Source organism: Leptodactylus fuscus, chromosome 3 (assembly GCF_031893055.1).
Source record: "Leptodactylus fuscus isolate aLepFus1 chromosome 3, aLepFus1.hap2, whole genome shotgun sequence".
Classification (NCBI taxonomy): Eukaryota; Metazoa; Chordata; class Amphibia; order Anura; family Leptodactylidae; genus Leptodactylus; species Leptodactylus fuscus.
The window spans coordinates 98,192,624-98,205,242 of NC_134267.1; the positions used below are offsets into that span (position 1 = coordinate 98,192,624).

The window sequence follows — 12,619 nt, forward strand, 5'->3', positions numbered from 1 at the left end:
TTTGATACACCTTTACAATTGCTTTTTTCTTTTTATAAAGCTCATGTAAAAAGACATTACATTTCAAATTCTTCTATATTTGTCATGTATCCTGCAGGTCGCTCATCCACCACCACTACTACGGTTTTAGATGGTAAGAATGGATCTGTTCACAGACCTCCACTGAAGTTGACAAAATCAGTTTCGCAAGACTTGAAGACAACATTCAGCTCCCCAGCTGCTTGGATTCTTGTGGTTGCCCTCATAGTGACATGGTCAGCCGTTGCCATTGTAATTTTCGATTTAGTGGATTACAAAAACTTTGCAGGTATGTTGAGATTTTGGTAATATATTTTAGCAGTATGGATTTCAGTTATAATCTGACAGTCTCAGACTGTTGAATAGATTTAACAATCAAATGGATAGAAGTGGAAACATAATGGGGAATCCTAGTGAATTCTGAGGATCTGTTATTTATGAGTTTCTGTTTCTTCCTATAGTACAGTATGTTATGCATTTATATATAATAAATATTCTATGAGGAACATAGACTTCTACCCCCATTTCTGGCCTTCTGGAATATAATTGCTATCTGTGTCTGACCACCACTTGCTTATCATGGTATTATCTTTTACAAGCTATCATACTCTATGTACCAGCCCATGTATTTCTCAGTTCTCCATTGGCCTAGACTATCCCTTTGCCATGTCTTTTGCAGAATATTCTAGACTAACTCTTTACCATAGTCTGCTATAGATATGTCCTCCTCTACCTTTAGGGTAAGTTCACACGGGGTTTTTTAGACCGGATTTTGACATGGAGACCTCCTTAGAATCCGGTCCAAAAAATGGCTAGCAGTGACTGGATGCCGGTGCAGTACACCGGCATCCAGTTGCGGCATTCCGCTATGAATTAGGCCCAAATAAATGGGCCTAGTCTGGAGGGAGTGCTGCGCCGCGGACGCTACGAGTGGCAAAATCCAGACCAAAAAAAACCATTTGAATTTACCCTTACCTCTCCTGAGAAGGCACATAGAAGAGCTCATAAAAGAATGATCTATCACAGGAAACCTAGAACATGGATGGTCGAGGATGTTGTTGTTCCTTATCTTTTCACTTGTTTTGAGATATCCCAACAAGTAAATGTGGTGTTATAAGACCTTATATAAACTCATTTTACTGACTAAAACTATTGAAGCATATCTTCTTTTCGTACTAGATCCTGTAGTATATTGTATAGTACCAACTCCCAGTCCATGAGTGTTTTAGAGTCGTGAATGGGTAACAATCAACAATTCTTGCATGGCAGATTTTTCCTCCATAAATTTGATAGTGTGTTTCTATCAAGTGGATTTGATACAGATTTTATAGCACATTTCATATTGAAAGAAAGGAGATCCACAGTGAAAAATTTGTGAGACAAATTGACATATTGCAGATTTAAAAATCTGCGCCAAGTGTCACTTTTTTCTGCAGACATTTCTGTACAATAAGGATGAGAATTGAATAAGGTGTATGAAAATTTACAGCTAATGCAATGTGTTCATGTAGTCTTACGATAGCAAAGTTGATCTTTAAAGGATATGTTGGGATCTCAAGTTATTAATAAACCTATCGAATCCTACCTGTACTTTCATTTGTTAAATAATTTTGTCAATATATTATATAATCTAATTAAAATGGAATATTCGTAATCCTTGAATTGTTAACAATTTAAATTTTAAACGAACATTAAAGACTAATCTAAAATAAATTTCATTACTTGAATACAGAAATATCACCCACTTGAAGACACATTTTACTTCAGAATGGCTGTAATTCTATAATAAATAGTAGATTAAGAAAAATAATCTTCAGCAGTTTCCTCATTAATCAACATTACCTTCGCTTTAGTAGCAGACTTGTAGTTCATTATGTCTATTCAGGGAAAGGCTCCCGTCTCTCACAAATTTGACAGTAGGATTAATTTCAGTACAAAATGTAATAAAGTTTCTGGCATTGTCATTTCCCTATTCATACCCAGATAATGAAATGTAAATTTGTATTTAGTGTTCAGTCCATTTAATGTTTGCTACAAATACATGCCTTTCATTATTCAATTCCTCATACATCATGCATTTAATTTGATGGTATTGTAGATATGGCTTATAGCACTAAGATAAATACCATGTTATTTGTTTGTATCATTAAGCTTCCTACCAGCTTAAACTCCACATCACTTTTTTTTGCTATTAGAAATTCTGTAGTACCAGCCAACAGTTTTAATATCCTTTAATTTGCATTTTTTATTTATATTAAACATTCATAAAAATGTATGTAATTTGTTTACTAAATATATCATTTTCATAAGTTCTTACAAAACTGCTGTACTGTACATAATAAAAATGGCGACAAAGAACTTCTAACTTTCATCAGTGTTAGAAAAGTTTGATATGAAAGTATTGATAGGAAAGGTTTCAGAGCCTGTTTGAGAACTTAAGAATAAATTAACACTGAAGCCTTGTTCGCATCTGCGACGGTAATCCATTCAGGGGAGTCCACATGGGGATCCCCCAACACGGACTACAGAACGCATTGGCAAGCGGTGTGCAGTGAAAGCACACGGACCCCATAGACTAAAATGGGGTCTGTGTGCTTTCACTGAACACCGCTTGCCAATGCGTTCTGTAGTCCATTCTGGGGGATCCCCATGCGGACTCCCCTGAACGGATTACCAACGCAGATGTGAATGAGGCCTCACTCAAGTAGTGGAGAAAAATATTAGAACTGTTGCATCAATCACAAAGGTAATATACCTATACATTTCCCCATAATGGCCAATGGTACAAACATATTACCAGCCATGTTAGGTTTGTTATAGATAATGACAATGATCCTCAATAAATTCTTGATATGTTGATAGGTTCTTGAAGCTCTGACATAAAAAAGGTTTAATTAGATCACCACATTCTGCATAGTTGTTAGGTACATAGGCACACAGGTGCCACTTAACCAAGCTGAATCAATATACATATGTGTCCATTGTTACTGATGTAGCGAATAATGTTAATGTTAACTTGAATAGGTAAATGTTAACTTGTTACATGCCACTGAACTAAATGGTATGTAATATGTTAAATGTCAAGTTAACTTTTGTCGGTTTTCCAAACCAAAACTATAAAAATGTGGTATCACCGGAATCGGGCTGACCCACAGATTGTAGATAAAATGTCATGTTAGCTGCAAAGTAAATTCTGTAAAAAAAAACTTAAGAAAATGGCACAAGTGGAGTTTTTCTCTAATTTCACCCCATTCTGTGGAATATTAAATGGTATTCGAAAGTACAGCTTTTCTCACAAAAAAATGTAAGCCCTTATATGGCTCTGTGAATGAAAAATTTAAAAAAGTAAAAAAAGGAGACAAAAAAAAAAACAGTGGCAGGAACAGTTTAATTCAGCACTGTCCTTTATTTCTTCTTTTAAAATATCACCATACGTATGCATTAATTTCAGGGGATGATTTAGCCATCTATGATTTTTTCTGTAGCAGTAATGGTAGCATTATTTCATTCACTCGCTCTTTGGGTAGGAAAATGGGCATGGTCAGCTTGTCTAGGTGTCTGTTCTCCAGATTTATTAGCTTATTGACTTTTTAAAAAGTTACAAAAATTATTACAAGCCCACCCCAATCAGTGATTGGTATAGAAAGTGAAATAACATTTCATGACAGCATTTTAAACTAAGGTTGAAGCCCCACATTATGAAAACACTGCATTTTTCTGGCAAATTCCATCTACACATTGAAGAAAAAAATCTGCAGTGGAAATGCTATGATTTCCAAATTGCTTGTGCTTTCTGTATAGAAGTAATGAAAGCAGAAAGTTCACAGAGGAAAATTCTGGACTTTCTCTGAAAATGATGCTTTTTTGACACGTTTCTTCTGCAGCACCTTTTGACTGCGGCTCACTATGTGGGGGTCTTAGGGTATGTTCACACAGCGGAATTAGCATTTTGTGTGTGAAATGTTCCACGCGGATAGCCACGATGGGATTCCAGTACAGTGCACCGGCATCCAGACACAGCATTCCACTCTGGATTAGGCCTGAAGAATGGGCCTAATCGGGAGGGAGCCTTGCACTGCGGACGATGTGACTGAGTCAGCTGTGGAATCCGTGGCAAGATAGGGCAGCTTGCTTCTTTTTCCACTACTAGCTAGCGGAAAAAAGAAGCGAGCGGATCCCATTGAAGTCAATGGTAGCTGTTTCTGAAGCCGGATTTTGAGGCGGATTCCGCGTCAAAATCCAATCGAAAAACCTCCGTGTGAACATACCCTTAGCCTCTAGATGCTCCTAATTTATCATATATCTTTCTACATTTGATATTAAATACGACACAAATAATGTTAACACAGATTCTTTCAAAACTAAATTTAAAAATTCACTTCATGATAAATCTCTTCCAACATTTTCCTTTTGGATTTTTTTTTATAGGACAAACTTTTTTTTTTTTTACATGATAGTTTTACAAAAATATATATAATAGTTCTTCAAAACAATTCAATTACATGTCCACAGTTTACAAGACCATTTTTATTCTTTTATCAACCGCATCAGAAACACATTTTAGAATTTCATCTTTCATGTTGATAACTTGTTTAGTCGACTCCTGCAGATCATTTTTGCATTCAATTTGTGAATTTTTAGCAGTATTTTAATTGCTGACCATACCTGGGTTCTCAAAAAGCTTTGAGCAATTGCTAACCTATTTCATTTAAGCCTCTGTGCTAAGAAAACCTTAATTAAATTACAGTCTTTTGGAAAGAAGGTAAGAAATCGAGTGCTATCCACTTAAAGTAAATTGCCCACCAAACATGTTTAATGTGTGCTGTGCATTTTCTCAGTAACTGCTGTAAAGAATATCAATACTTTCTTATTGCGCTGTTAAACTGTAAAAATCTGATTGGTACTTAAGAAATACATAGAAGCAATGGTTAGATTGACAGCAGATATTTCCTGTTGTAAAGGTAAGTTTATGCATGTTATTACATTAATATGACCTTTATACAGTGTTTATACAGTGTCTATTACAATTGATCACATATAGTTCATGTTATTGGACAGAATTAAAAAAGAAAGAAAAAACATTATAGTGTAAAAACCCACAGCAGAAATGTATTGCGCTTTTCTCAGAAACACTGTGGACTTTCTGCTTTAATTACACCTATATGGAAAATGCCAGTATTTCTGTAGGTATGAATGACATGCTGAGATTTACAAAAATGCAATGGTTTTTGAAATCGCAACATGTCTGCTGCAGATATTTTTCTGCAAAGTCCATACGGGATTAACCAGAATCCTATCCACTTTGCAGGTACTATAAAAGCTAGAGTTCTTGCCATTGCTTTTACACTATGTGGAGCTCTGGCTTTAAGGAATGCAGATAGACCATCAAATAGAATAACTACTAACTATAATACAATAACTAATGGGTCTCATTTATTAAAAATGTATAACTGAATGGGTTACCCATACCAACCAAACATAGTGCAGGTTATATTTTTCTAAGGTAGGCTTAGAAATAGACGTTGATCTTTCGTTGGTTGCTGTAGTTTAGTTGTACTGTTAGTTTTGATAAATGAGGAAGCCTTCCTATTGACTCTAACCTTAACAAATATAAAATTATATATTATTCTGTGTTTTGGGGTAATGCACACAAGCGTTAACACTGAAGGATAATAAGGCCTCTATAAGAGTATGGTATATCTATGATCTCATACAGAGACAAAGATAGGTTATTTGTGCCAAATATTACATAGGACTGAAAAAACTGTCATGTCTCATGGGGCTCCATATGGATTATCCCCTAGGAACATCACTTTTGGAGAGAAAGTCTCCAATGCTACTTGGACTACTTGGCCATATAAGCTTCATAATTGAGTTCTTAAGCTCTTAAACAATGAAGATAAAAATATATAATCTTAAAAAAATTGAGTGTAATTTCTGTTAGGAGCTTATGGCAGTTCAGCTTACACAGTAATTTGGGCAAAACTGAAGGGATGGATCATTAAAAAAGTGATATCCTGTTTGTGTCTATATGTGACAGCCCAGGGATGGGGAAGGGGTTGAATTTCAGCCATTCCATGTTTTTGATTATTATGTTGTAATATTGTTATTAACTGCAGTTAAAATTAAAAAAAATCTTTGAACGACCACCCAGAATTGCAGTAAAAACTGGTCTTCAAGAGGGGTAGTCCACCAAAATAAGATTATACAGAATACTATCTGTACTGTAGCTTTGAGTTCTAACTAATATTTGCCTCAAAACTAATAAATCCTAACTGCAGGCCATATAATACCTGAATTCAAGAGGTTTTCTTTAAAAAAAAAAAAAAAAGTGCAGATGACTTAAAGTTACAAATAGAGGTTTACCTGTCAAATTCACTTGATTTTGCGTCCAAGGATCTGTAGTCTCCCACCAAAGTAAACCAAATCTTGTGGTGGGCCGTGCAGCTTTGGGCCTAGGATACTTAGGTATGTGACTCTATTTTAATAATTTACTGTATGTGCAGCATGTACAGTGTTTTTTTGGGGGGAAGGACTTCTTTATTGGGTCTTTGAGAGTGGACAATTACTGAAAATTACTGAAAATGATATCACCCATACATTGAATTTGGTATCTGATGATGATGATGATGATAAATAATTCACTAGGCACATATGTGATCAATGCTTACCAATTTTCTACATGCACCCAATTTCAAGGCAAAGTGCTAACATGTTTCCTTTATTTTTCCATTATCATCATCTCCATGAATGCTCCTGCCATCATCCTCAATAGACACCTATTCCCAGTACTGTGATGACCCCTGTTTACCACCTGGTAAAGACATTCTGCCTGCAGTGTTTCTGTGCTATTAACCTTTTGTGTTCTTACAGTTGTGTCTGAGACTGTATATGTGGTTTATACACATGAATAGGCATACTGATTTCAGATACTAATAATGTGTTATTTGTGTATTAACTGATAGATGAGCTGCACAAGAGAAAATGCAAACACGTTATTGTTTCCTTCAAAAATCAATGCTCAGTGTTCACATTGCATAAGAGCGGGTCATAAACGCGAGGTAGAAATCCTGTCAGTGAGTGACTGAGGATACGTTCACATGTAGGAATCTGCAACGGATTTAGGGGTGGATTCCACCAGGCTCATGTGGAGGAATTAAACAAGCAGCCTCATAGCTATAGGATTGTAAAAAGCTGCCCATAACGTCAGTGGTGTAACTAAAGTCTTTGGGCCCTGGTGCAATCTTTTGTCCGGGGGCCCCTATTTCATCCCATACAGTGAATTCTTGATAGTGATGGTTACAGCTGCTAAGGAGTTTAATCAGCTTTAGTATGTTCATGGTCATCTGTGAGTCTCCTTGGCTTATGGGCCAGATGGAAGCTGTAAACTCAATACTGATGCCAGTGCTTATGAGCCCACTAAGGCTCATTGGACCCAGTGCAACTGCACCCTCTGCACCCCCTCAAATTACGCCCCTGCATAATTGTAGTGATTCAAATTTGTTCTCAGAATTTCCAGGGAGTCTGTCTGTATACATCAATGTAGTATATAGAGTGGAAACATTTACCAAAGGGAGGGTGGTCACCTCAAATAGCTATATCTCCAGATTTATACCACCTAGAAAAGTTCTGATATGATGAAGCTGAGACCACAAGAGAGCTAAGATTGAAGTGCTACTTATAAAAGAATTAGAGATCAAAAACGTAGTTGGGAATGTAATTTTATATACAGCATTAGCTGCAGCATATTAAGTTCAAATTCCTGACTGTGTTTTAAGGGGGTATTCCAATCTCAAGAATCCTAGCTTATGTAAATTGAAGAGGTTTCCTAAATATATTGCAGGCAAAGCTACTAAAACAGGGAGATGGGAAAACCGCTTTAACTAGTCACATCTCTAAATCTTTTATAAGTAGTACTTCAACCTTAGCTTTCTTGTGATCTGGTATAAGGGGTTGATACTGATATGCTATGTTTAGTTTTTGACAAATGAGGTGCTGTGGATTATGGCCAACCATCTCTACTTTGGTCTCATATGTCCAATGGACATTGTTCCAGAAGTCTTGTGGTGTGTTCCAATGTATCTTTGCAAACTCAAGCCATTCTCCTCTTTCATGTTCAGTCTTTGCTGCTTTGCTGATATCTTTGCAACTTGGCATGGTGTTAACACACGGCTGAATGCTCAATACTAGTAACCTGCCAAAACTTCTGCTTTTATAGAGGTGGTCAGACTTGCTCATGATCAATTAATCAAGGGCATTTGATTTGTAGCACTTAGCTACTAGTTACCCTCTTAATTTGTACAGAAGCAGTAAAGGTGGAATTCATTTTTCACGCACTTCTACATTTTGGCCTACTTTTTGTTAAATAATGACAAAGTGTAATTTGCTATGTGTTGTTCATCTGAGGTAGTAGTTACATAGTTTTAAGACCCTCTAAGGAACACATTAAAATAAAAGTAAAACCATAGAATTCAAAGAAGCTGTGCTTTTTTATCACTGTATCCACCAGACATGAACAAACCCCAAGGCCCCATGCACACAGGGAATCATGTCGCTATATATATTAGATTTCCCACCCACCTTTCCCCTGTGTGCCTGGGGCCTAAAGGGATTTTCAGAACTATAACACTGATCATTTATTCGCAGCTGATTGAGGGTTGATATTTTACCAAGCTCAAGATGTCTATAAAGTTGTTTCTGATTTATTGAGCTGCAGTATACGGTACGGCCACAACCAAGTTTACCCTTGTTGGTAAACAATGAAGGGTATGATACTCACTGAAGAGCTGTGACCTTTCATTCATCTGATGGAGTGCTGAGAACGATACATGGGAAGATTAAATATTCATGGCCTAATCCTAAGAAATAAATTACTACTATCCTGAAAAACCCCTTTAGGCTGAGGCCCCACGTTGTGGAAACGCAGCTTTTTTTTGTTACAGATTTTGCTGCATTTTTTGAGCCAAAGCCAAGATTGGATTGAGCAAAAAGGTGAAGTATAAGAACTTCCTTTATATTTCCCATTTCTTTTGTAGCCACTCTCGGTTTTGGCTCAAAAAACCGCAGCAAAATCTGCAAGAAAAAAAGCTGCATTTCCGCAATGTGGGGCCTCAAGCTTAGGCTGGAGCCCCACATGGTGTAAAAGGCCGCAGTTTGCCTGCGGTGGAAAAAGTGCAAATTACTAGCAAATTCCATCCCCACAATTTGATAAAATATGCGCAGTGGACATGCTGCTGCTTCCAAAACTGTTGCAGTTTTGGAAATCGCAGCAAGTCTATTTTTACTGCGCCATGTGCGGCCTTATGTAATATTAAGGCTCAAGCATAAAACCTCACAGAATACGTGGCCTTTTAGTTCCTGCAGCCAATAACATATTAGTTTCCTTCATTTGCTGTGAGCTAATGGCCATGTAATTCTTGGACTATTTCGATGCATGAGGTCTAATATTGTGTCTCTTATTCTGGAAGATTGTATGGTTTGCCAGTGTTTGTGCGAGGAACATCTGTTATAAGCAGCTGCTTTACCTTGGGTTTACAGAGAGCGTAGATAATCTCTGGCAAACAGCTGCTCATGTATACACAAAGGACCTCATGTATCCAAAATGTATCACTGAAAATGTGTCATTGTGACCAATCACAGCACAGCTCTCATTTTACAAGTAAATCTTTGGATGTAAAAGTGCAGCTTTGTTTGCATGTGAGCAACACTTTGATAGCATACGCTATTATTGTGGCAAAGAAACTATTACTCTATATAAACCAACATGTAATAAATACAAATGTATAATGGCAAATAATGGCAACTAATGAAAGATAACTTTGGATTCATGAAGGCTTTGTGGTTTTTACCTCTTTGGACAAGTGAAAAGCCTTTGTTGCTTCATAGAGCTCATTTGCAAATTGAAAAAAAGAATTCCCAATTTGCACGGGGAATTCATATACCATTGGATTTAGATAGCCCTAACCTATCTGTCTGCGAGACTATATCATGAATAGTATAAAAGTACTGGAGTTCTGATGGATACTACCGAACCCTATTATATATCAACACAGTATGACAAGATTTGTTGCAATTCATTTAAAAAAAAATGGTTCAACACAGATGTTCTGTATAAACACAAACCATGATGCCAATGTGAACAAAGGTTTACACATATAAGGTTTACTTATTTTTCTAGTCTGAGTCTTGAATAGTAGGGCCTTTCAGTTTATGGATAGAAATAAGCAGATTATTGAACTATTCATCTATTCAACAATAGCTGAACAAGGATTATCTGGTGAATGATCATTTAACACATGCAGCCATATACAATTTAGTCTATAGTGACCATGAAATTCCTTCAAATTGGGGCCACACGGTGGCTCAGTGGTTAGCACTGCAGCGCTGGAGTCCTGGTGTTCAAATCCCACCAAGGGCATAAAACCATCTGCAAGGAGTTTGTATGTTCTCCCCGTGTCTGCATGGATTTCCATCCCATATTTCAAAAACATACTGATAGGGAAAAATGTACATTGTGAGCTCTATGTGGGGCTCACAATCTACATTTAAAAAAAAAAAAGAAAGTCCTTCAAATTGGCCATACAAAACATTTTTAATGACACCGGTAAATTGGCAAAATATTTTTCAAGGAAAGATCATTTATGGAGAAAATATATTTCATTCTTACTCAAGATCTTTCATCTGAGTATCACACGGCAATTTCAGACATGGGAAACTTCTTTCCAGACGTTGACTGTTGGCTTGGTGCATTGTTAGGCTAAGATTAGCGCTCATTGTTAGATATTCACCTAATGAATGTTCCTTTAGGTTGAAATCATCCTTTTCATCTGTTTTTGCTTGTTTCAGATCAATTGTTACTTTCTTTATTAGCCTATTGTCACACAAGGCCAAATGTATCAGTACAGTAAAACATTTTGTTCGCAATGCTGAAGCTTCAGCATGCTCTATTGTGTTAGCAAAGTTTATTTTTTACTTTTATGGCAACACTGGAAATATACTGTAATGTACATGCAACATTAGCCAACCTATGTTTATTATTTATTTATTATGCTTATATAGCACCATCATATTCTGCAGCGCTTTACAGATATTGTCAGTTACTGTCCCATATAGGGCTCACAATCCACATTCCCTATCAGTATGTCTTTGGTGTGTGGGAGGAAATCCACACAAACACGGGGAGAACATACAAACTCCTTGCAGATGTTGTCCTTGGCAAGATTTGAACCTAGGACTACAGTGCTAACCACTGATCCACCATGCTGCCCTATGTTTATATAAATGCAACTTATAAAATTCCTTAGGTTACATTTACATCATTCTATGTGGCCTGGAAAATATCTCCTGACATATAAACTGATGTGACCATAGACTTCAAAGGACAAAAGTATGTGATCAGGATTTAGTGGTGAATTCATGTGGGTAGCACCCTAGCTCTATATTCACACAATGTTTTTATGGTCGTCACACAGAAGCTTTAATTAACATGCATATGAATAGCGGCTATTCACCATCAGTCATCTGAATGTAGGCTTGGGGGTAGCATACTACGTACATGGAGGCAGTTCTAACTACATCCATGTACACAGGTACAGGCACGCAGCGTGTCATTCATCCCCCTTATAGTTTCTTACAACAGTGTAGTAATTTTAGTGTCAAGTTAATGTTTGTTAATCTGTAATTCTACTGGACATATTTTTTGTCTCCATGTTACACAAGATCACAGTCGATCATTATATTTAGTGCCATAGACATTCTCTAAGACTCTTTCCCTTTGCTTTCTTTATTGGTCCTTCACCTCCTAATTGGGTCAGCATTGATAAATGAAATCATTAGTCGCTGAAAGGTTACCATTATCCCGCTGTCAGAGACGACATTAGCTAGTCCATCAGCGGACAGCTCACCTTTCTTAGCACCGGTGTCTTTTGTAGCTATAATACCAACATACACTAAACATACAGTTCACCGATTGCTGCAACAGCACAAAAGAATAGTCACTTAACTTCAATTACAAGAGCTGAAGTGCGTCATGTCCAGGGTTGTGTGCCATTAGCTAGCGGGTCTCATGCTGCCTACTGTACATACCATATACCTAGAGCCGCTCTCTTCTATTCCTTCCTTACATGTCCTAATAGGATCTCATCGGCCTACTGCTGGCAATGCTTTAAAAGAAGCTGAAAGCCTTCTAGGCAAGGATCATTCTAAATCTCATTGCATGTTGTTTGTGCATGGTTTTACCTTAAGAATGAACTTGTGTTTTAACAGAAATCCAAACAGTGGATGATAATATACTTTAGTATTAGAAAAGCCAACGTTGAGCATTGTCCATGACTACACCTCCATATGGAAAAATTTCCACTTTATTAGTTTTACTTATGGATCACTTTATGCTGTGCAGATTTCCATTGTTTTGCTTGAACTGGATATTCATGTTGATTTGTATGAAAAGAATATTAATTTTGGCATGTTTAATGCAACACTGCAGTTAGAAATGGTGGTAAACACGAGGGTTAAACACCTCAAAAATGACTGATATATCAGACCGCTGTTACTGTAGAAGAGCTAGCATAGACTGCTGAAGACTTCATGTAGAAAAATGCAG

General features: G+C 36.9%; 1 protein-coding gene across 23 annotated transcripts in view; it reads left to right on the forward strand.

Moving 5' to 3' along the window:
- Nucleotides 1-12,619, forward strand: part of LOC142197592 (uncharacterized) — a 490,495-nt gene that overhangs the window by 38,524 nt on the left and 439,352 nt on the right. For 22 of the 23 annotated variants that reach the window (XR_012715324.1, XM_075267993.1, XM_075268011.1 and 19 more), the window contains exons 2-3: nt 98-307; nt 6,794-6,835. Coding sequence is in view for 22 of the 23 variants with exons in the window: in XM_075267993.1 (XP_075124094.1) it covers nt 98-307; nt 6,794-6,835 (252 nt within the window). In the remaining variant the exon portion in view is untranslated. The remainder of the gene's footprint in view (nt 1-97; nt 308-6,793; nt 6,836-12,619) is intronic. The other variant, XM_075268001.1, reaches the window with a different exon arrangement.